At 43.7% G+C, this 23179-nt stretch overlaps 1 protein-coding gene across 1 annotated transcript in view; it reads left to right on the forward strand.

Moving 5' to 3' along the window:
• The first annotated feature begins 515 nt into the window (after positions 1 to 515).
• Positions 516 to 23179, forward strand: part of LOC117654239 (phenoloxidase 1-like) — a 30806-nt gene continuing 8142 nt past the window's right edge. The window contains exons 1-13 of the mRNA XM_034400548.1: positions 516 to 1044; positions 2288 to 2426; positions 3559 to 3801; positions 8273 to 8440; positions 9391 to 9527; positions 10703 to 10870; positions 14168 to 14330; positions 15404 to 15606; positions 16574 to 16776; positions 17719 to 17866; positions 18826 to 18921; positions 19461 to 19577; positions 19652 to 19828. Coding sequence (XP_034256439.1) covers positions 2360 to 2426; positions 3559 to 3801; positions 8273 to 8440; positions 9391 to 9527; positions 10703 to 10870; positions 14168 to 14330; positions 15404 to 15606; positions 16574 to 16776; positions 17719 to 17866; positions 18826 to 18921; positions 19461 to 19577; positions 19652 to 19828 — 1890 coding nt within the window. The 5' untranslated portion in view covers positions 516 to 1044; positions 2288 to 2359. The remainder of the gene's footprint in view (positions 1045 to 2287; positions 2427 to 3558; positions 3802 to 8272; positions 8441 to 9390; positions 9528 to 10702; positions 10871 to 14167; positions 14331 to 15403; positions 15607 to 16573; positions 16777 to 17718; positions 17867 to 18825; positions 18922 to 19460; positions 19578 to 19651; positions 19829 to 23179) is intronic.

A 23179-nucleotide genomic window follows, 5' to 3' on the forward strand; every position in this document is an offset into this window, starting at 1 on the left:
TTCGACATTCGTTATTTCCACGTTATGTCCAATGTTCTTTCTGGTTATTTCAAAATTATTTCCCGATATTTCAAGGGAAACGTACACTAGAATTCTAGTTGTTTTCCCCCTCGGAAATTTCCAGTGTATGCTCCATCCATTTCAAGCGTAACTCTGCTTGGCTGAAGCATAGAACTACGCTTTAGTTTTACTAGTGAATTTCGGTGTAAGGAAGGCTGGGGATCCATTGCTACATTTTTTTGGTCCCTCGTCAAGTGCAAACCCGTTTTTGAAGTCCATGAAACTTCGTTTTATTTCTATGCTTGTTTCTGCCACCACCAGCGCAACGGCGCTCTCTGTCTGTCTGTCTGTCTGTCTGTCTGTCTGTCTCTGTCTCTCTCTCATTCCCTCGCCGCTCCCCCTCCCTGACTCACACACTCACAGTGTCCCCACTTGAGTAATTAACGTTCTTCTCTTCTTCCATCTCTCCTTCCCGCTGGTCCAGCGAGTGGCTGGTCCGAGTCTCGTCTCGATCGCGGACGCCACAGGTACGCCTCGCACCGTCGAGAGGAGCCGCGAACCGAACGAAGAGACGTGGACCGCTCCTCGCAGTCGCGAACATTCCGTTGCATCGCGGAAATATAAGTCGTTTCAAAAGTGAAGGTAATCGCGGAACGGGCGGGAACTCGGCGGTGTTCAACTGTTTGTGCAACAGATTTGGTGACGTGTCGTAGGGACATTATCTGTGGCGAATATTCAGAATAACTTCTTGGACAGCGAAATACTTGGTCGTGGGCGGCCGGCAAGAGTTCTCGTTTCTTGTCGGGTCTGCTTTAACCGGGGTCGGTGGTTTTCCGATTGACATTACTTACGCTCATCAGACGAGTGATCATCTGACAGAACAACGTGTCTTCGTAGGGAATCCCACAGCAGATACGCTGTTATGTACGAATGCCACTCAGATAAGCCGCGCAGTATCAGTCTAACTTCTGGAAACAGGATTACAGTGTAGTGCCTCTCTACGCGGACCGAGTGAGCAAGATTTGGACGACCGACGACAGCCAGGTAAGACACGCCTAGCTCTGTCTGTACAAGTCCTCAGCATGGGGCCATAAGTGGTCGACCGCAAATAGAATGAGTCATCCCAGACAAGCAGGAAAAAGATTTTTCGGACGAAAGATAGTTTACTTGCCAGCCCCTTGTGAGCTAGCTTGGTATTCCCTTTAGTCCGAAATCTCATTTGAAATCCTCGTATCATAACTTTCAATAATGTCAGTCAATGTTTTACAAAAAACAAGAAGTAAAGAAAAAAAGTTTAAAGGATGGTGCGAAATATCAATGAATTGATATTAAATAAATGACTCGTTCTTTACACATTTTTTTTGTGAATGAAGGATGTCTAGTGGTTATCAAAAGTGGTCAGGTGGTTAAATAATTGTTAAGCTCGAAATGAAAGTACGTTCAAACTCTACCGCCATTACAGTAGTTCGTTTGAAATTCGCGTGGTGGCGCCACGGGTCGCCGATGTTAGCGGCAGGCCGTCCAAAAGAAGGTTGAAAAACTGCAGATATTTTAAATATTTGTTTGCTAAGAGAGATAATCCTCAAATGAAAAATGTTAAACAAAGCACAGGGAGGTGGATTTTTGCTATGGCACATGCCAATTCGATATGAATCACGAAAAAACGAAGTGTTATAACCTCTCATTACTAGACACCAGCCAGTTTTAATAAACATTTTCAATCTTCATTTGCTCAAAAACTTTCATAGTGAAATGAAAAATACTTCATTTACGCCTTAAAGAGGAGGCTTTGATCTTTCAAATGAGTACATTACATATGGTTTTCCTTGTGTGCATAGCGAGTTGAATCATGTAGCTAACAAAAACCGATTTTGAGCACAATACTCGTTCTCTTCACATTAACCTAAATTTTGAAATGAGGGTGTAAAGAACGAGTAAAAAAGACTCGCCGAGCGGAATTTGTTAATTTTTGAGACCAGCTATTGAGTAGAGATCAGAAGCAAAGGGGAAAAAATCTAGCATGTACCTTATGCAAATAGTTAAGCTAAAAATTTCGTGGTGAGGTTAAAAAATTTAGCTTCCGTGTGACTTAAATTTTGCCTGCGCGTGGACACGTCAAGATTGATTGCACGTGCAATTTTTTTTCAGCTAAGCACTTGTGATGTTTGTGTGTGTGTGTGTAGGTGTGTGTGTGTAGGTGTGTGTGTGGTGTGTGTGTGTGTGTGTGTGTGTGTGTGTGTGGACACGCGGTGACACCTAATACCTAATGATCTGCCACTATTTGCAGAGAAGATTTTTGCGGAGTGGCGAAGCCCGAAGCTGTGACGACATCCCCGCCCGCACGGGCGACCACACCGTAATGGACTTGCTTGTATCACTGACAGTGGCGGTAGCGGCGGCGTTTCTACCTCTACACTGCGAGGCCGGTAAGAGCAGGCATCTGTCACAAACGTCAAAGTCCCAAAACCTGAGAAGCTTGGGCGGGAGCTTAATTTCAGAACGTCAGTCTACTTCCAAATGTAGCGCAACAATTCACTGATAAAAATTCTGTCGTATAACTTAGCGACACATTTATTGCTAAATTTTTTTAGCGACAAGATTTGTTGTGAAACAAATAGCTTGTTAAACCATGGTCGTATTGGAACTAAAGGATAATTTTACAACGACAAACTTCTTGTAATAACATATTAACAGTCCACCTTCAAAATCAAGTTGCTGACCAACAACAAATGTTGTAAGTCAACGACAAGTATTGTTAGTCGAAAAAGATTTTGTAATGTCTGCACACTAAATTTAATGGGACTTTTTTTGTCCCACGGTTAATGCAATTTTAAGCACATCCGACGCTGATACAATTTTGTTCCTGTCTGGTGACACATTTTGTCCGGCGCCAGCTGCAACTTGTACTTTCACTAGACAATTTGTCCCGCCTGGCGGACACAAAATTGCATCACCACCGGATGTGCTTAAAATTGCATAAACCGTGGGACTAAAAAAGTCCCATGATATTTAGTGTGTGCGACAAGTACTGATTGAGTACTTTTGTTGCTAAATTTATTTTTCATGGTTCTACTTTTAATAACGGTAATTTCCCTGTGACTTAAAAGAACTTTCATTGAGCAGATAATGGGAAAGGTGTTGTTTGCACACAACCTGTATTGTTTTTTTTTGTTCTTCTACAACAAATTGTCGCTTACTCGATTCAACAATATTTGTTTCGCTTTTGTTCATGATGATATTCTTCCATGTTTTGGAACGACTAAATTTTCACTCATCTGATTGTTTCTGTACAACCATGAAGCCTAGCTACTTCATCTGTAACCAAACAAAAGGAATAATTTCCTCTTGGATTTCAAACGTGGTGCCTTTTAGAATTGCTTCGTATTATGAAGAAATGCTTCGTATTATGAAGAAATGCTTCGTATTATGAAGGATTTTCCTTCATTATACGAAGCATTTCTTGGCAGATTTTACAATGCCTTGGTTTTCTTCGTACTACGAAGCGATCTTTCGTTGAGTATATACTGTGATAACAGTGTGTGCCCGCATGCTCTGCAGTGCACTGCCCGCCGCTGAGCTTCAGGACGGTGGACGTGGAGTGCCGCTGGGTGATGGGGCGGCCGGTGCCGTGCGACGTGCCCGCCACGCCGGGCACCCGGGCGGCGTTCTCCTGCAAGCCCCTGTACCGCCTGCCGGAAACCGTCGCGCACAGGCTCACGCAGCCCGACGGCGCCGCCATGGACCAGTCCCTGTGCCGCGAGGACGGCAGCTGGGCGCCCATGCCCTTCACGTGCGTGCCAGGCAAGTCCCAAAACAACAAGTGTGAGACACTGGAAGAAAAAAGTACACAAATTACTGGCAAACTTTTCATCAGGAATCTATTGTACTTTCAAAGTACAACAATTGTTATATAAAGTAGAATGGAACCGGCATGGAACCGCACTGCAAGAAAAAACCACAACTAAAGTTCACAAATTCCTGGCAATCTTTTTTATCAGGAATTCATTGTACTTCCAACATGTACAAAGTACAATGGAAGTGCTCTGCGGTCCAGGCCTCGTTGTGGTTTGTACAATTCTCGTTGTACTTTCTACAATCCCTGTCATAACTCTATTGTACAGTTTTTGCTGTACCTTTGTTGTAGTAGTCACACTTTTCCTTGCAGTGGAGGCCACACTGCACTCTTTCTCATATGGACCTTTTATTCACTTGCTTTTTGAGCAGACGAAAATTGTACATTTTTTTCTTAAGCTTATGCACAATTTTGGTAGTTTTCTTTTTTTAAATATAAAATTGTCAATTGATCATGCAGAAATCAAAAAGTACACTGCCGTTGACACAAAGTCGGCCTGAGTTTTGGTACGCTGTGCCACATCAATTGAGCATCGAGCTGTGTATACACTAAATGTCATGGGACTTTTTTTGTCCCACGATTTATGCAATTTTAAGCACATCCGACGCTGATACAATTTTTTTCCCGCCTGGCGACACATTTTGTCCGACGCCTGCTGCAAATTGTACTTTCACTAGACAATTTGTCCCGCCTGGCGGACACAAAATTGCATCACCACCGGATGTGCTTAAAATTGCATCATTCATGCTCTACAAACTGAAGTGTGTACTCAGTATGCATCTGTAGACGCATACTTGCAAGTACACACCTACAGATGCATACTCAGCTGAGTACACATCATCAGATGCATACCTGGATGAGTTAGGTATGCATTTGTAGGTGTGTACTCAGCCATGCATCTGTAGATGTGTACTCAGCTGAGTATGCATCTGCAGATGTGTACTCATCTAAGTATGCATCTGTAGGTGTGTACTTGCAAGTATGCGTCTACAGATGCATACTGAGTACACACTTCAGTTTGTAGAGTGGGACAAAAAAAGTCCCACGACATTTAGTGTGTAGCGCCTGCGAACTCAGTGATAGGCAACAAACGAGATGCATGCATGGATGCTGGCTGGGTTGCCTATAGGGGCAAACCAGGGCCAATCAGCAGAGCCCAAAATGGACCATCGACGATTTGGCCCATTTTTGGCTCAAATGTTACCTACCCATAGGTAAACATCGGGGTAAAATTTCAGCCACCTAGGTGTCGTTTCATAGGAGTTATGGGCAATCTTAGTTTTTGACTTTTTTTCTTAAGTGGTTTTTGACCAAATTGCTACATTTTCCAAAAATCCCTCTCAAGTCTACAGTTTTACCCCTAGTTGGCTGAAAACTCTTAATCCAATGTAAAATTGCATGAGGAATTCGATTTCAGGGCCCAAACGGAGCCCTGGGCAGTCTATCATAGAGAAAAACGCCAATTTTGACGAAAAATCACTTTTTTTAAGGTTTTACGTCGGTGCGTTTTAAAGCTACACCCGAATCCAAACTTGGTCAACTCTATGCGGGAAATCGTACCTCATACCACCACCTAAAATAGCACGGCTCGACATTTGGGTGGTATGGGTATGGTTTGGGCGCTGCAGCCTTGGGAACTTTTAAATTATGAAAAACTAGCAAATTCCCCCTTACGGCGAGGTCAACCCTCATGCATTGGCTGTTTCGGGTTCAACTGAGGCCCCGCGGTAATATTTGAGTTTGAAAGGTCCTTCTTACCCCTCACTACCATCACTGACCCTCTGAGAAGCGCACTGAGGTCACTTTTGGGTCCATGGCTGCAGCCAAAATGACAGAATTGACGAAACGCTTGAAGGGTAGGCAACTTATCCTACGCGCCATGAGGGGGCTGTTCTGGTCTAATAAAACATAGTCTAACATCTGCTTCTTTTATTTTGAAGAGGGTAATGATCACAATTTTGACAAATTTGGCAGTTAGATAAAATACTAAGCAAGGAACAAAACTAGGCTCATTATACATTGAACTAATATCGCAAATTGCTGATCATTACACTAAACTAAGAACACAACTTTGCTTAACACGTTCACGACCGGACTCGTTTTGGGCAAACTTCCGCTATGGGACCGGAGTCTGCTTTGACCAAGCCATGCATCTCTCAGACCTCGCGACTTGATATAAGCACGAATCATGCAATAACAAAACCAACCAGCCGAAGAAAAATCTGGGAACCCCGGAACGCGAGGGCCATGCCCATTCACGCGGGTACGGGGTTCCCGTGTGGACGCCGAACGACATAAGATGCGGGAACGCAGTACGGAAACACGGTTCTCAGTCAAAATGAGTACCGAAATCATTTTATATTCCGAAAATAAGGAAGAAAACGCAAAAAGTCTCAGTTTGAAGCTTGTATGGCCGTTTTTGAGTCCGGGAACCGTGTACCCGGACGGTCCTCCGAGACATGTCCAGTTCGGGAACACCCGTACGTAAAAGCGGCCCAGCAAGCTAAATGAGGGTATTTTCGGAATCAGCGGAGGGACCCCAGGCCATTCGCACACTTTTTGACCTGTTTTGAGCTGTTACAACCAATCCGATTTCCACACGGCCTTCTTGACGTGCAGCAGAATCGGGCCGTGTCAAAATCGAGTTGGTTGTAACAGCTCAAACCAAGTCGAAAAGTCTGCGAATGGCCTGGGCTCGATCCGCTGATTCCGAAAATACCCTCATTTAGCTTGCTGGGCCGCTTTTACGTACGGGAACGGTGTTCCCGGACTGGACATGTCTCTGACGACCGTCCGGGAATCATGTTCCCGTACCAAATTCATCGTACGAGGTCCGTTCGAAAGTAACTTGCGTCTTTCGTAGAGGCGGTTCCAAAACAATTAACGTGTCTCATGATCGTGACAATTCTGTGAGGCAAAATCGGATTTGTCCGGAAACGGTGTTCCCGGATGGTCGTCTGGACTAGTTCCCATGGGTTAAGCAAAGTTGTGTTCTTAGTTTAGTGTAATGATCAGCAATTTACGATATTAGTTCAATGTATAATGAGCCTAGTTTTGTTCCTAGCTTAGTATTTTATCTAACTGCCAAATTTGTTAAAATTGTGATTATTACCCTCTTCAAAATAAAAGAAGCAGATGTTAGACCGAGGGGGTAACCACTCGCGTAATACCCTGTACACAAAAGCCGTGTATTACGCGTAATACACGTGATCGTAATACCATTTTTGGGTCAAATGTGCCAAATTAGGGCATTTTAGGGCCGTAATACACGTGTAATACACCCGTAATACAGCGTAATACCGAGTAGTCTGTACACGATTTCTTGAAGTGTTTACCCCCTCGTGTTAGACTACATGTTTTATTAGACCAGAACAGCCCCCCTCATGGCGCATAGGATAAGTTGCCTACCCTTCAAGCGTTTCGTCAATTCTGTCATTTTGGCTGCAGCCATGGACCCAAAAGTGACCTCAGTGCGCTTCTCAGAGGGTCAGTGATGGTAGTGAGGGGTAAGAAGGACCTTTCAAACTCAAATATTACCGCGGGGCCTCAGTTGAACCCGAAACAGCCAATGCAGGAGGGTTGACCTCGCCGTAAGGAGGAATTTCCTAGTTTTTCTTAATTTTAAAGTTCCCAAGGCTGCAGCGCCCAAACCATACCCATACCACCCAAATGTCGAGCCGTGCTATTTTAGGTGGTGGTATGAGGTACGATTTCCCGCATAGAGTTGACCAAGTTTGGATTCGGGTGTAGCTTTAAAACGCACCGACGTAAAACCTTAAAAAAAGTGATTTTTCGTCAAAATTGGCGTTTTTCTCTATGATAGACTGCCCAGGGCTCCGTTTGGGCCCTGAAATCGAATTCCTCATGCAATTTTACGTTGGAGAACGGGTTTACAGCCAACTAGGGGCAAAACTGTAGACTTGAGAGGGATTTTTGGAAATTGTAGCAATTTGGTCAAAAACCACTTAAGAAAAAAAGTCAAAAACTAAGATTGCCCATAACTCCTATGAAACGACACCTAGGTGGCTGAAATTTTACCCCGATATTTACCTATGGGTAGGTAACATTTGAGCCAAAAATGGGCCAAATCGTCGATGGTCCATTTTGGGCTCTGCTGATTGGCCCTGGTTTGCCCCTATAGCCACTTTGCAGGCGCTAAGGCGGCGGGCCAACCCACGTGCCGTCTGGTCCGTGCATCTCAAACATGTCGAGGGGGGAACAGCTTCCCACATTCGTTGTACAAAATTTGACCACATTCCAAATTGAGGTGACAAAGTCGCCTGTAAGTAGGCAACATTTGTGGCAAAAACGCCAGAAATCTTCGGAAATCTTGCACATTCACACCATCATTGTACTCAAAATTTTACAGTGGGTCACCCCTCGGCACTTACCGCGAAGAGTCTCCTGCACTGTTTTCAGAATGCGGGCGAGTGGTCGGGAACGGCGAGACGCTGGTGGTGGGCGGCAAGGCGGTCAACTCGCCGGTGGAGTTCCCCTGGCACGTGGCGGTGTACGACCGCCTCTACCGGACCGGCATCTCCCAGGTGTGCGGCGGCACGCTCATCACCACCAAGTTCTTCGTGTCAGGTACACTGCGTGAGAAAGTGCTTGTATGCATGTAATAGGAAATTGTATAGGACTTTTCCTTTACATTTTCGATCCGTGTAGCAAAAAACCTATACAAATCGGAAAATTCCTATGCATGTATCGAGGGGTCCTATTCGAGAGATTTTACCTGGGCATTCCCCCTAAGAGGATCTCATCTTAAACGCAGGTGAATTTCACTCAGTTTGATCATTTGATACGGCTACATATCATTATAATTTGCGATTTAATTCACTTCAATCTGAAGATGAAAGATCAAAGGAGTCAATAGTGCATGTAGAAATATATTCCGCTTACTCTCGTATCTGTCCCAAATGGTCAAACTGAGAAAAATTTGCCTGCGTTTTAGACAAGATTCTCTTGGGAGAACGCTCAGATAAGATCTTTTGAATAGGACCCCTCGAGTATCGGAATATCAGTATTTCATGTATAGAAATTTTGCTAGACTACTGTATGGTAAAATTCCGATCAGGAATGCGCTTTTCTTTCGTGCTCGGCTTTTACAGAAGCTCAAATACCTACGCACGATCTACTAGGTGCCATCATTACAAACCAACTGTCTACTTAGTACACATTTACAAACGCACACTTGGACAAGTACACACGGACAGAATTTTTGGATCTTGCTCAAAAGTGCAACCACAATACGAGTGCGTGAAACTATGAAAAGAAACGACTACTTACGAAACACCTTGATCACTCCCATTCCAGGACCGTGACGTGACATTGAAACGAGTGTGACAAAATGTCACGTTCCTTTAAGGATTGTGTCACATTCGTTTGGATGGGAATGATTGTGATCCGAAACGAATATGACGCAATGCTCAAAGGAACGTGACATTTTGTCACATTCGTTTCAACGTGATGTCACGGTCCTGCAATGGTAGTGTAGTGAATGAAAGCAGCGTGTTAATGGCTTCTCTTTCCCACAGCTGCACACTGTTTCGCGGCCCCTTCCCCCGGCACGAGCAAGGACGTGCGGTTGCGTCCCGCCAAGGAGTTCGCAGCGGTCGTCGGAAAACTGCACCGGGATTGGGCAGTGGTGGACAGCGAGGCTCAAACTAGAGATGTGAGTTTTTTCATTTATACAATAGAAAGAAATAGTTTCCACCTGAATCGTACGAGAGCAACACCTACAATTTAAAATCCTGTATGAATGATATCGTGTTAACTGTGTGCTCACAAAATGCTTTGTATAATTTTGTACGAGATATCGCAGTTTTTTGTGCACACGAATTTTTCGTACAACTTTGTACGGAAAACTGCACAAAATTCCCCATTTTGTGCAAAATTTCGTACAAATTTGTACGAAAAGTTCGTGTGCTCTAAAAACTGTGATGTCTCGTACAAAATTTATACAAAAACATTTAGTGTGTGGACCTTTAACAGAATAATTAACATAATTATGTTTTAAGTCTAGGGCGTCAGAAACGCCTGTAAGTGGTCACAAAAAGCACGACAAAAAGCTCCGACTTCGTTCGGAGAGCAATCCATTTGCTCGTCACACGTTTGGTTCTAGTCCCATTTAGTGACTCTGGAGCTCAAAACGCGTCTCAAGTTTTTGCCGCCTCTACCAGTCTTCTGGCCTATTGTGCAGAGTTGGAGTGCACTCAAACGTGCACCAAATTTTGGTGCTTGTCATTGTGACCTGACACTGGTCACTGTGAAAATTTGAGTCGTCACTTGATGACAATTTAAAGGCTAATTTGCCTACAACAATATCATCAAAACAATTGATGACATTGTTGTCACGCCCATGCAATAAATAGGAGCTTTGATGAAAATGTCATCAATTTGTGATGAGATTGACATAATTTGAAAATGATGAGAATATCATCCACGTTTTTGTCATAAAGTGACGATAAATTTTCACAGTTGTCAGGGGACTGATTAAACCTGCCTGCATCTGATTCGGATCAGAGCGACCCGGCGTGCAGTTCTCGTCTCCTTTTTCCTCTCAACGAAACCAGCCAACAGAGGCACTCGGAGTGCACTCACTGCAGTCATCGTCTCTTTTCCCAAGCGACCAAATCAGTCAGTCTGCGTGCGGTGGAAACGGAGGTGGAAACCTACCGCGGGTGCCGATTCCTCGAAGCGAGCATCCCGCCTTTCCCACAGCAGACCGATTTCGGAGAGCCGTCTTGTCTCTCTCGCACCCTTAGGGCACGCCCCACGAGTGCGAGAGAGACGGAGCGACGGGTCGGGCTGCAGGCGGACTGCGCCCATGCAAATGATTTGGCTCAGGTCCAGCAGGTCCACGTGAATGGGTACGGCGGGCCGCGCCTCAACCACGTCCGCGACTTGGCGTTGGTGGAGATGGCCTCGGCCGTGGACCTGACCGCCGCCACGCTTCCGGCCTGCGTCGACTGGGGCATGGAGGGCCGTCGACTCCGCGACGGGGACGTCGGATCGGTGAGTGGCCGCCGCAGCGCGCCGCGTAGTGGGCCAGAAGCCAGAAGACCGGTGGACACTGAGAATGAGAAAGTGATGATCAGTACCCCATTTTGAGCGAGGTATACTTTATCACCCAAATATGGGCGGGGATTGTTTCCTCGCCCAAATTTGGGTGAGGAAGGCTTCCCCGCCCAAAATGTGGTGAGGTAAGATGTATCAGCTGCCTATATGGCTCCGTAGTATTATGACCCAAATTTGGGCGAGGAAACCTTCCCCGCCCAAATTTGGGTGATAAGGAACTCGCCTCGCCCAAAATTTTAGTCATGATCATGACTCTTCCATTCTTAGTGGAGGCGGTCAAAATCCGGGGCGCGTTTTGAGCTCCAGAGACGCTAAAGGGGACTCGAGCTGAACGTGTGACCCCATTAATGGATTCCTCGTTCGGGGAGCAATCCATTGGTGGGGTTTTACACGTTCGTTTCGAGTCCTGATTAGCGACTCTGGAGCTCAAAACGCGTCTTGGATTTTGACCGCCTCCACCGGTCTTCTGGCCCACTGCGCGCCGCCCGGTAATGAATGGATGGAGTAACGACGCCGCGGTTGCAGCTCCAGGACAACTGACGGAAACAAAAACTTTTATAATGGCCTCGCATTGGCTTTTAGGTCAGTGGTACAGCGACGGTGGTTTTCGAAGCCCCGAGGTCTTGCACTCTTAATTCCTTGGTGCCATTTTTGAACATGGCCTCAAACAGTTGGCTTCGCCTTGAAAGTAACAAAGTACACACAGTAAAAACTTGACGAATAGTCGCTTCGTAATACGAAGAAAATTAAGGCATTGTAAAATCTGCGATGAAATGCTTCGTATTATGAAGCAAAATCCTTCGTAATACGAAGCATTTCTTCGTAATACGACGCAATTCCTCAATGACTCCATTTTCTTCGTCGTCATGAAGCAAGCACTTCGTAGGGTTTTTAGAGTGCACTCTAAATTGATCCAGGAAGCAGAAGAGGGGGATAACTCAATTTTGGCCATTTTCCAGGAGAAACCAAAATTTGTTAGCAGGGAAAAACAAAACAAATGAATGTTGCAGATGTTAATAATTTCAAAAAGCATTAGTAAAATTTTGGAAAAAAATACGATTTCAAGAAATCCTAGGAGTCACGAAGTCAATTTGATTATTGTGTAAGAGTGTGGAGAAAGAAAAGAAGTGGTGTTGTGAAGTTGTGGCTCAGGGGACTACCAATGGCAGTGGTACCAATGTGGTCGATGTGCCACCCGTCGAAATTTAAACTTGACAATAAATAGAAATCAAAATGCTGGTAAATTCAAAAAATTCCAATGCGAATGTGTTCCGCAGTGTTCCGACAATGGAACATCTTTAAAGTCCATCATTATTAAAATGTTCTTGGCAGAAAGAATGCAGTAAATTAATTTTCACGGGTTGGCAACTAGTTTCTCGGCGTCTGCGCCCTTGCGAAAATCGCGAAGCTGAAAGCACCAGCAGTCGCGCATTAAAACTACCCATCCATTGTTGCTGACGTTGCATTGTTTGGCTTGTTTCAAAAGGCTATGGTTCTCTGGTCATGTTTTCTTCAATTCTGTCTAATAGTTCTCCCTTACAACGTATCAACACCACGACGGTTGGTTTGACAAACTTCATAAACTCGGGAGGGATGGTTTCGAAACGCAGGTGAGTCTTGTTCGAGGAACATGAGCACTGCAAGTCGCGAGGTGGAGCGAAGTGGTCCTAGTGCTAACTGAATCACAACAACAACAAAATTGTTTTATTGACAGAAAAAAAAGGAATATTTGAGAGACTATATGTCAGAAAAAAAAAGAACTTTTGTTTTGCTAATTTTCTGTGAATATTTTTTTAGAAAGTCATCACACAAAAATTGAAAATTTGTTTTATATGAATTTTCACAAGCTGGAAACAAAGAAAAAACAAGAAAGAGAGCAAAATTGATACAGATTTCAAATGCTACAGTTGGTTAAACTGTTTAACAGGTTGCAAACCTACTGCGCATGTCCAAAAACACTCCAATCAAGAAGTATTATTGGATAGTTCTACCCGAAAAACTGCGTTCGAACCGACACCAATTCTATTGTTGCATCTTGTCTACCTGCAGTCAAAGAAATTTTTCATTTCGAACGTGCTGATTTCAGCTTTTGGAGTAAGCTGTACAGACCCAAAAAGAAGCTCCGCTATTGGTCCGCCCCGGCTCGGCTCCCCCCACTCCCTTTTTTTTCCTTTGACGAGTCGAGTTTTGCCATGGAAACGGCGATTTTGACAGCAAATTTCTCAAAATTGGCCACCAACTTTTTAACCAGATTTCAGCATGAGAATCAGCGTTCAAAGTTCTACAAGTCTGCAAAGTCTCATTAAAATCGTATAGAAAATTTCCGAAATGCATAAAGGGCCACACAAATTGAATCTCGGGCCGGCTGAATCCTGGGTATACTATAAGGCTACTTCGTGCCTAAAAAAATCAAATGTGTAAGGTCACTCCGTAGAGGATTTCTGCGACTTATCGCTTTCCGTTGAAATGGAAAACAGAGTCAGCTCACCTTATATTTCCTCAACAAAGAGCAATTTGGAGACCAGTCAAGTGGAACAAAAGTCTGCATAAAGTGTATGTTACTCTGGTGTACTATTTTTTGGATTTAGCTCTTTTTTCCAAATTGAAATTTAAAATTAAGGGGGGGGGGGTTAAGTTGAGTTGATTCTTTTTACACAAGATTCATAAAAATACAAGTTGATTTATATCCTTTTGCCAATTTGTCAAACGGACTCATGTGGACTAAGGTTGAGTTATCTCCATTTTCCAATGAAATTTAGACCGTATAAGGGGTTAAGTTGAGTTATACCCTTTTTCCATGTGGATTTTCTCCCAAACTGCTTGGAATTCAGTCAAAGAATTAAGTGTAATGATGGAAACAGTTCCAAGGTACAATAATAAAATAAAAACTTTATTTGGGGATAAGTCAAGTTATTCCCTTCTTCCGCTACCTGGATCAATTTTGTACAGTAAAGATTCTCTATGTTATTCTGGGCATCTTTGGCACCTCAGGCGTTGCTGAGCCATGGGTAAGGCAGATTCCTTAGTGGTCCGTCCAACCCGAGACTAGGCGGCAAAGGTGCCCAGAAACTGGGTGACATTTGGCACCCTATAAATCGGGGCGGGCGACGAAGGCGCTCAGTTTCTGGGCACTTTAGAGTGTAGGGATTGGGAGTGTAGGAAATGGTAGTGTGGTCACATGAACTCAGTGACTTCCCCATCTGTGTTCCATGCTCGCGTGCTGTGCGGCTGAAGGTGGTGGGCTGGGGCGGCCTGTGGAAGGCTCCTGCCAGTAGTCTCCTCCAGTCGGCCTCCCTGCCCTTCGTCTCGAAGCAACGCTGCCTCCAGATGATCCCCTCGCAGCTGGTACAGTACGTCTTGCTTAACGACGACCGCTTCTGCGCTGGAATCATCAACAGTGAGAAAGCACGCTCACTAACTATTTTTTGTACTTTTTTGTCAAGGGGTCCCTCACTTTTTTTGGCTGTACGCAGATTGTTTGATTGTTGGAATGTCAGGGATTCTGTATGATTTTGCCTGCTTACAGGCGTTTCTGGCGCAAGACAGACCCTTTTCAGTCGTCGTCAAGGAAGGAACAAAATCAATCAAAGGAGCCAGTCCTACTGGTTCCTGGCTTTTTGATTACTTTTTGTTCTTTCTTCGGAAACGAGCGAAAGCGTCTATTGTTGAATTGTCTCCTCCTAGCGTACACAGATATTGTTCAAGTGCGAGACCCCTAGACTTTTGATGTCCATACCTATTGACAGATTCGAACACATTTTAGTTACGTAGCGCGACCCCTCCAAAGAAAACCATCCTAACTCGTCAGGGCGTTGCGAGCCCATCCTTAATCTGCCCGGGCGCAGAAATTGACGAAGTCCTTCTCGCAGCGAAGCAAATAGTTTGTAAGGACCTCTTTCTCAAAACATTTCGTCTGAGCCGTCCAGTAAGACTCTCCAAAGTGAATGTCTCCACATTATGGAGGTGCAGTTAACTAACCCCACCTTTCGGAATTCACTGTACATCTAAGATATTTTGAAGAAGTTCAATTGTATAATGGGTAAAATATTAATGATATGCTGGTGTAGCTGTAGCGTATCACCGAGACACATTTATGTGGCCTTCGTACATAACTGCGTAGCTACTGTGGGATTGCCTGTTGTTCTATCAGATGATCACTCATTTGGCGTGCATGCCTCGCCTCCTGGAATCTCACGGTCGAAGAGAGTTTCAAAGCCAGAGTGGCCACCAATGTTTACCGTGCATTCTCAGACTCGTACTGAGTTTGTGTTTAATAATGTTTTAATGTTTGTGCGCATGAACAAGCGTGTTAACATTTTTATTTGTACTTCAAACATGAATTTCGTCTTGAAAGACCTTAGATTCTTAACAAAATTCTTTTGATGCTCACAAACGTCAATGCATATTGATAAAATGTCGCCTGAAGGATGAGAGTCTCGCAGGCACTAGAAGTCGGTTTGACACCCGCAGGCACGACGGTGGCGCACGGCGACAGCGGCGGCGGCTTGACGTTCCAGAGCCCCGACCGGAAGTGGTACCTGCACGGCGTGGTGTCCGTGGGCATGCCGGACATGCGGACGCTCACCGCCTTCACCAACGTCACGTCCTTCGTGCAGTGGATGGCCGACAAGATCCAAGACGAAGAGATCCGATCGGCCGCCACAGAACATCAGGTGAGCCCTGTCGGTTGGGTTCGGAATCCTCAAGCCCAGTGTGATTCTTCTGTTTTGTATTCAAAAAGTTCCCTTTTAAGGAAGCCCTGCCGACTTAAACTCTCAGACTGGTACTGAGTTTTTGTTTAATACCAACGGTATTATACCGTATTGACGTTTGTGTGCATTAATAAGCATTTTTAATATACAGTTTTATTTGTAGCAGAAATATTAATATCAATTTCTCTTGACAAATCTGTAACGCTTCTTAACGAAATTCTATTGATACCCACAAACGTCAATGAATAAATACACGGTACGTACAAAACGGTTCTGGGTTTTCTCAGGAAGCCTATGGAAAAGACGTAAGTGATTTTCAGGGAGGGGTGTGAAAACGTTCAAATGAGTCCATTCAATTGAATAGCCTTTGATGTGCAAAGTTTTGTGACAGTCCCCAATTTTGGTGTGGCTTCACGAATTTAAATTTAAATTCGAAACCGAATCGGCCTGAGGGGTTATTTGGTCTAATCGACTATTGCTCTCCCAGCGTACAAATGTTACACTTCATCAATCGTGTAACGGTGTCCGCACAGACTTTGTGTACGTAAGTGTTTTTGTACGAGGTCAAAGTTTGGATGAACAGGTGCCTAAATTAGGTACAATTTTTAAATACCTAAGCTCAATGGCTCAATTTGGGATACATAAACCATGTATGAAATTCTCCATAGCTCCATTGACGACTACGTAGAAAACTTGATAGTCATCGCTCTAAATATTCAGACTTGCTAGTCTGAATTCAAATTTCTGACAACAGGTCACACTTTTCAGACAGTTGGTCTTAATATTCGTACCATTTTATGAATTTACGATTCAGACTACCAAGTAAGAAGAAATCGGTCTGAATTTTCAAAATCTTTTTAACAGTGGATGTTTGAATAAGCCAACATGGACACTGATCTAAACATTTAGTGTGTTGTGTGCCGTGCAGGTGCCCCTGGAGATTCCCAGGGAGTACACGGCCAGCGACCTGGAGGAGGAACAGAAGGTGGCGTACTTCCGGGAGGACGTCGGCCTCAACCTGCACCACCTGCACTGGCACATGCACTACTCCAACCTGGGGCCGCGCCAAGCGCTGGCCAAGGGACGGCGGGCAGAGCTATTGTTCTACATGCACGCCCAGCTCGTAGCCAGGTCAGTGTGGTGGTGTGCGGATACTCCGAATCGAATCAGGGGCGCATTCGATTCCATATCGAAAGAAAAGTGCAAAATTATGTCCAAATTGAATGATGTTGGCCCGAGACGTCGAGACAGTGTTCATTTCACCCATTTTTGGATCCAAATGTACGTTGCTGGATCCAAATGTACGTTGCGGGATCACATCAAACATGCCCTCAATCAATTGGATTCGGAGAAATCTTCCAACATTCGATTTGGGATCTGGATTAGACGGAGAGGAGCGACTGCATTTTTTTCCCCTGAAGGCAACATCGCTTACTGTGGGAAAAAAATCACAGTAAATCCTGTAGTGATAAGTGCAGCCGTCACTGAAATTCAGAGTACAGGATTTACTGTACTTTTTTTTACAGGATCTACTGTACTTTGTACGGTATTTACTGTACCACAGAAGTGGAGTACGGAATATCACCAGGAGCAGTAAATACTGTAGCCAGACACCAGACAAAGTAAATCCTGTGTACTGAACTGCAGTAAATCCTGGCCAAAAAATTAACGGGATTCACTGTTGTGTTTCCGACCAGTGCTTGGCGCCTACTGTATTGAGCGGATGAGTTGACGAACCGGGATTTCCTCTCGCCTGATCGTAACAGCAATGTCTTGGGTTGCGTCGGGAGCATCTTGCCTCATCTCGCAGAGTAAATGACCTTTCGGACGCGAGTCTTGTGCGACTTCATGTACCCCTTAAATCAAACCAAAATGGCTAAAAATGTGCAGTTTTTCGTGCGAAAATTGTACAAAAATTTCGTGTGCTCAAAAAACTGTGATGTCTCGTACAAAATTGTACATAACATTTAGTGAGCGTGACCCACTTCCCAGTCGCTTGAACGTGTCGCGGGGACGAAAATGGCGTCGCCATGTGCTGTCACGTTTGTTGTTGCGTCACCGCACTGTCTGCAGGTACAATGGCGAGCGGCTGAACAATGGCCTGCCGCGAGTGAAGCGACTCGAGCTCCGCGAACCGATCAAGGAAGGTTATTACCCCAAACTGGACAGTCTGGTGTCGTCTCGCGTCTGGCCGGGTCGGCCGCCTCACACTCGACTGCAGGTTAGTACACATGTTTGTACGGCTTTCACGCACTAACACAAGAAGAAAATATGTATCCACGTCCTTAAAAGCTAGGATCGCAAACTCAACAAAACATTAAACTCACACTGCTTTCATAACGCAACGAAAGACCATGTTTACTAAAGGTTAAAAGGGTATAAAATGTTGCAAGTACTTCCAAACACAAATTCGAGAAGCTAGAAAAATAACTTCTCCTTTTTAACTGAAGTCATAAGTTACACTACAAACCTAACTGTCTACTAAGTACACACTTACAAGTGCATGCTTGCAAATACACACTTACAAACGCATGCTTGGCCAAGTACACACTTTCAAATGCATGCTTGCAAGTACACACTTACAAACGCATGCGTGGCGCATGGACTTAAACGGCGTCAAGCATGCGTTTGTAAGCGTGTACTTGCAAGCATGCATTTGTAAGTGTGTACTTAGTAGACAGTTAGGTTTGCAGTGTCCGTTTCGAGCGGTAAGTTAGGGATCCCTGCTTAAAAGAGTGCTTTTGCAAAAGCAGCGCCCGGGATTCCCACGCCCACCCTGGAAAAAGGGGTATATTTTCCAGGAGCCGCCTTGGAATCCCAGGCGTTTATTTTACTGAGTGTGAAGCCAATGCTCTGCAAAGCCAAGTTAGTGCCAAGCTCGCACTTCATGGAGACGAGCATGCTGCATACCTGGCAGGCGTGCACCAGTTCAGGGATTATAGGAGTGCAGCAAATCTGTGCGTGCCTGACGTAGTGCGTGCTGGACACACACTTGAGATTTCCAAAGTGGACTCGAGAATCCTCTTGGCACAATACGCTTGTCCATCGAGGTTAATTTTCTTTAGGTTCTAGAACACACTATTTGAGGTGGATGTTGATGACTTCTGTTCTGCAGATGAATCTGTTTTCAAATCAGAAAAACTTAACTCCTTAGGGTTGAATGTTACCTTTTGTCAGTAGGATCTAAATCGAGACGGCTTGAAGATCAACATTGAAGATTTGGAACTTTGGTCCTCACGGATTTACGATGCAATTTCAGCTGGTGTTGTCCAAAAGGTAAGACAGTTTGAACAATGTGGATGAGTTACGCAGTAGAATTTTATGCTATCAGTAGTATCTTCAGTATGCTATCAGTAGTAACTTCTTTGAAATCCGGACCTTTGTCTTTGATTGATGCGCAGGAAAGAATCTTCCTTCTAAATGTTAAATCCCCAACATGTTTGCAGATTAGTAAATTTTAACTTACAGACTAGCTTTTATGAAGCGTCATTTTCTTTTGTGAGCCATTTATTCACACTCTTAAAGTCCTTATGGCGAAGATTCTCCATATTATGGTGAAAATTCTCCATGTTATGGTGGTGCAGCTGACTTTGTAGCTTTCAGTTCAAAATTCACTGTACCTACAGATATTTTGTCGAATTTCTTTTGTATAATGGAGAGTATCTCCACCATAATATGCTGGTGCAGCCTTTCACCGTAAGACATTTAGATTCATTCATTCATTCATTCATTCATTCATTCATTCATTCATTCATTCATCAATTCATTCATTCATTCCTTGTGAAATTATTGAAATGTAGCCTTGTGTTTTACAGGCGTCTGGCGGCACGGTAAATTTCACGGAAGAAGGCGGTGCAGAGCTCCTCGGCAACATTGTTGAATCGAGCATGCTTTCACCGAACCTTCGTTACTATGGCGAACTTATGAATCAGGTAACCTTTTGCGGATCTATAATATTGGCTCCTTCAATTAAAATGATCATTAAAAGTTATTTTCTCGTGTTAAGGGCCACATCCTTATTTCGCTGGCCCACGACCCGGACGGCCGATACCTCGAATCGTTTGGAGTCATGGGGGACGCTGGCACCGCAATTCGGGATCCCGTGTTCTACCGGTGGCATGCCTACATCCAGGATTTTATGCGGAAATACAAGGCATCTCTCCCTAGCTACACGGAACAACAGGTTTGAAACCAATCTCGATTAAAATTAAAATTTAATGTTTGGGGTATAGTAAACTATGTTGATATATTCGTGGACGATAAACTATGTAAAGTGGGAATCATCATAGAGTGGTAATTACTTCATGCCTTTCTCTATTTGACTTTTCAGCCAAATAATATTGATTTTCTTTTGGAGTTTTTACTAGACGAAGTTTCAATCGCAGTGTTCATTAAATAACCATCTGATTACTGTATGTATTTCAATGTGCTCTAAGTGATGTGGTCTTGCTTTCCAGAAGAGAATCGGGAAAAGAGATTGCGTAACCATGGTTACGAAAATGCCGTCACATTCGTTGGAATGTGAATTTTGTCGCGGTTGTTTGTCTATAAACGCCACATTCGTTGGAATGTTTTTTCACGTTCGAACAAAATGTGACATCTTAATAAAAAGGCCGGGTCACGTTGAAACAAATGTGACTTCACATTCAAACGAACGTGACAAAGTTAACATTTAAACGAACATGTCACGTTCGTGGAGACTCCATTTCAAACCACCGAAAGCGAGGGGTTACCCACTCGGTACTTGGGCGTACACACGATTCCGGATTCCCGCGATTCCTGAACAAATCTTGCATAAAAGGAGAAGTTTTTGAAGATTTTTCTTACCTTTTGAGTGTTTTGTGTCTCTTACATATCCCTCTCCATGGAAACTTCTAAGATTTTCGATAAAATTTTGATCAAATTACGAACGATTCCCGGACTGAGTGTACACGCGATTCCCGGAGTGGGTAACCCCTCGACCGAAAGGCATTTTCCTTTCTAAACGCTTCCCGGGCTTGAAACACCCGCCGTGAAGTGCACTCGCTATTTGAACACGGCGCGCGGAATAGTTTGCAAACTCAACCGTGTACCCAGCACACAGTGTGCTTATGTGCAATGCAATTCGGTGTGTGTATTTGGCTTTTTGGCTGAGCGATAGCGAAGCCCTTGCCGTGTTTGGGCGCTCCAAAAAGTGACTGGTCGTGAGTCTGTCTGTCCGTCTCTCTGTCTGTCTGTATGTAATCACTCACGTTTCTCAGCAACTACTGAACGAATAGCATCCAAATTTCACACCTGATGTCTCCTAACCATCCTACAGGGGGAGTTTATCTCAGATTAACAATTATCATCGTTTGAAATATTCAAAACATCGTTTTGAACTAGGTAACTAGCGTGGTTAGGTTGGTAGCAGCGTCTGGCTGAACATTTTCTCATACCGGCTGCCGCGCTTGCAAGCCGTCTGCAAGACGGGACGGCACTTATGCAAATAAACAAACCAAAGAGCAAAGGGGTTCTCAAATAGGTTCTGAGATAGTTTTTTAACATTCTAGAATGATTGAAACCCTTCCGGAGTGTCATCAGAGGAAAATACGAAAACTGAATGTGAGAATGAATGGTTTGCGTGTTTCGTTCCCCTCTCCCCCCTCCCCCGTCACAGGGGAATCTTGCTTTAGGTCAGTGCACTGTGAGTGTAGTTGTGGATTGTAACTAGAATGTTTCCTTTCCCTTCGTGTGCATCTACTGATTTTATTCTCTTTGAAACTATCCTTTTTTTAAAATTTCATAGTAAATCAAATCTGGTAAATGCATTAATAACTTCTGTTGAAATTAGAAGACATGTTAATTGTCTTGGTTTGTCTCGGGAAATGACATTCTATTGCAATGCTGCAAGCTAACATAAATATTCTAGTACTAACATCTATTGATTAAAAGAATCCATAAATAGATGTATTTAGTGCAATAAATAATCCATATATTTAGTGCTAACAGATTATGAATTGATATTGGGTTCAATGACACGATTCAGGTTTTGAGCGGGTGGGTGACTTGGTAATTGGATTTAATGACACGATTGCTTTCACTTCACCAAAGTTTGTGTCCGACAACTGGAACTAAGTATTGGTAATGGTTTAAAAGCTGGCTCTCTGAATGTAAGCCCAATGTTAATAGTATACTGTATTCTTTTACTCTAAAGATAAAATATCACGAGGCATGAATAAGGTAAATTATGTTGGCATATTGAGCAACAAGTGGCCTCTGCATTTGACTTCATGAGGCGATTCACTGAATTTGACAAAACTTGTTCTCCGTCGAATGCTTCACATCAGCCTGTCCTCAACTTGGTCACTTCATGTTAACTATGATTACATATTCCAGTCTATATTGTTTAATTAACTGATTTAAAATGAAAGAATGACAAAAGGCTTCTCAAATATAACTAATAGATTTGTAAATTCATTAGTTTGAAGAAAAAGATGTATCAAATAGTGAGTCAAGCAGACGAATAGCAAATTAAGCGACTCAATGCTGGCAATGGAATGTTACTCGCCTAAAGGAATCGAATTGGTGTGGCATCAAGGTATTTGGTGACGACAAAGGGTGATCCATGAAGACCAACCCAGACCCATTGTTTACCCATTATTGATCAATTTGATATCAATATTTTTCAATCGAATCTCATATTGATTTTTGGAGTTTTTGGAGTGCTGATTATGAAAACCACTTCCATTTCTACTCCAGACTTATATTTTCATCTCAAATTAGGTCATTTCGGACCAAAGTTTTCAGGTCGAGTTGTATATTGTTTCCTGCAGTGCTTGATGAGCTGACCTCAAAAATAACTTCCAAATTTTTCCCAGACTCACGCTTTACCAAATTTAGACCAAATTTGGACCAAAATTTTTGAATTGAGTTTGATGTTGATCCTCACAGTTTTTTGTGTGCTGATAACGAAAATCACCTCCATTTCGACTCCAGACTTATATTTTCATCCCAAATTAGGTCATTTCGGACCAAAATTTTCAAATCGAGTTTTATATTGTTTCCTGCAGTTTTTGGTGCGCTGAACTCAAAAATGACTTCCAAATTTTTCCTAGACTCACGCATTACCGAATTTTAACCAATTGTGGACGAAAATTTTTGAATTGAGTTTGACGTTGATTCCAACAGTTTTTTGTGTGCTGATAACGAAAATCACCTCCATTTGTACCCCAGACCTACATTTCACTCAATATGAGCCCACAAGCTGCACATTTCGTCTACATAAGCAAAGTCCGAAATGCACAAATTCGCATCGCTCAGCCACACTACGCGCCCACACTAAACGGCGCGTACCCCTAGTATTCCTGGACTATGACGTCACATTCGTGTTGGTGAATCGGCTAGGCTCGACACCAACGAAATCTCTATTCATGTTAATGCGAATGTGACGTAATGTTAGCACCGACTTTTTAATGTTTTGCTACCGACAGTATATTGACGTTTTGTGTGAGTTTAAGTTACACGGTAAAAACGGTTCCTGACCGTTTTTACCGTATACGTAAAGTTTGCACAT

This window comes from Thrips palmi, unplaced genomic scaffold (genome assembly GCF_012932325.1).
Source record: "Thrips palmi isolate BJ-2018 unplaced genomic scaffold, TpBJ-2018v1 HiC_scaffold_10, whole genome shotgun sequence".
Taxonomy (NCBI): Eukaryota; Metazoa; Arthropoda; class Insecta; order Thysanoptera; family Thripidae; genus Thrips; species Thrips palmi.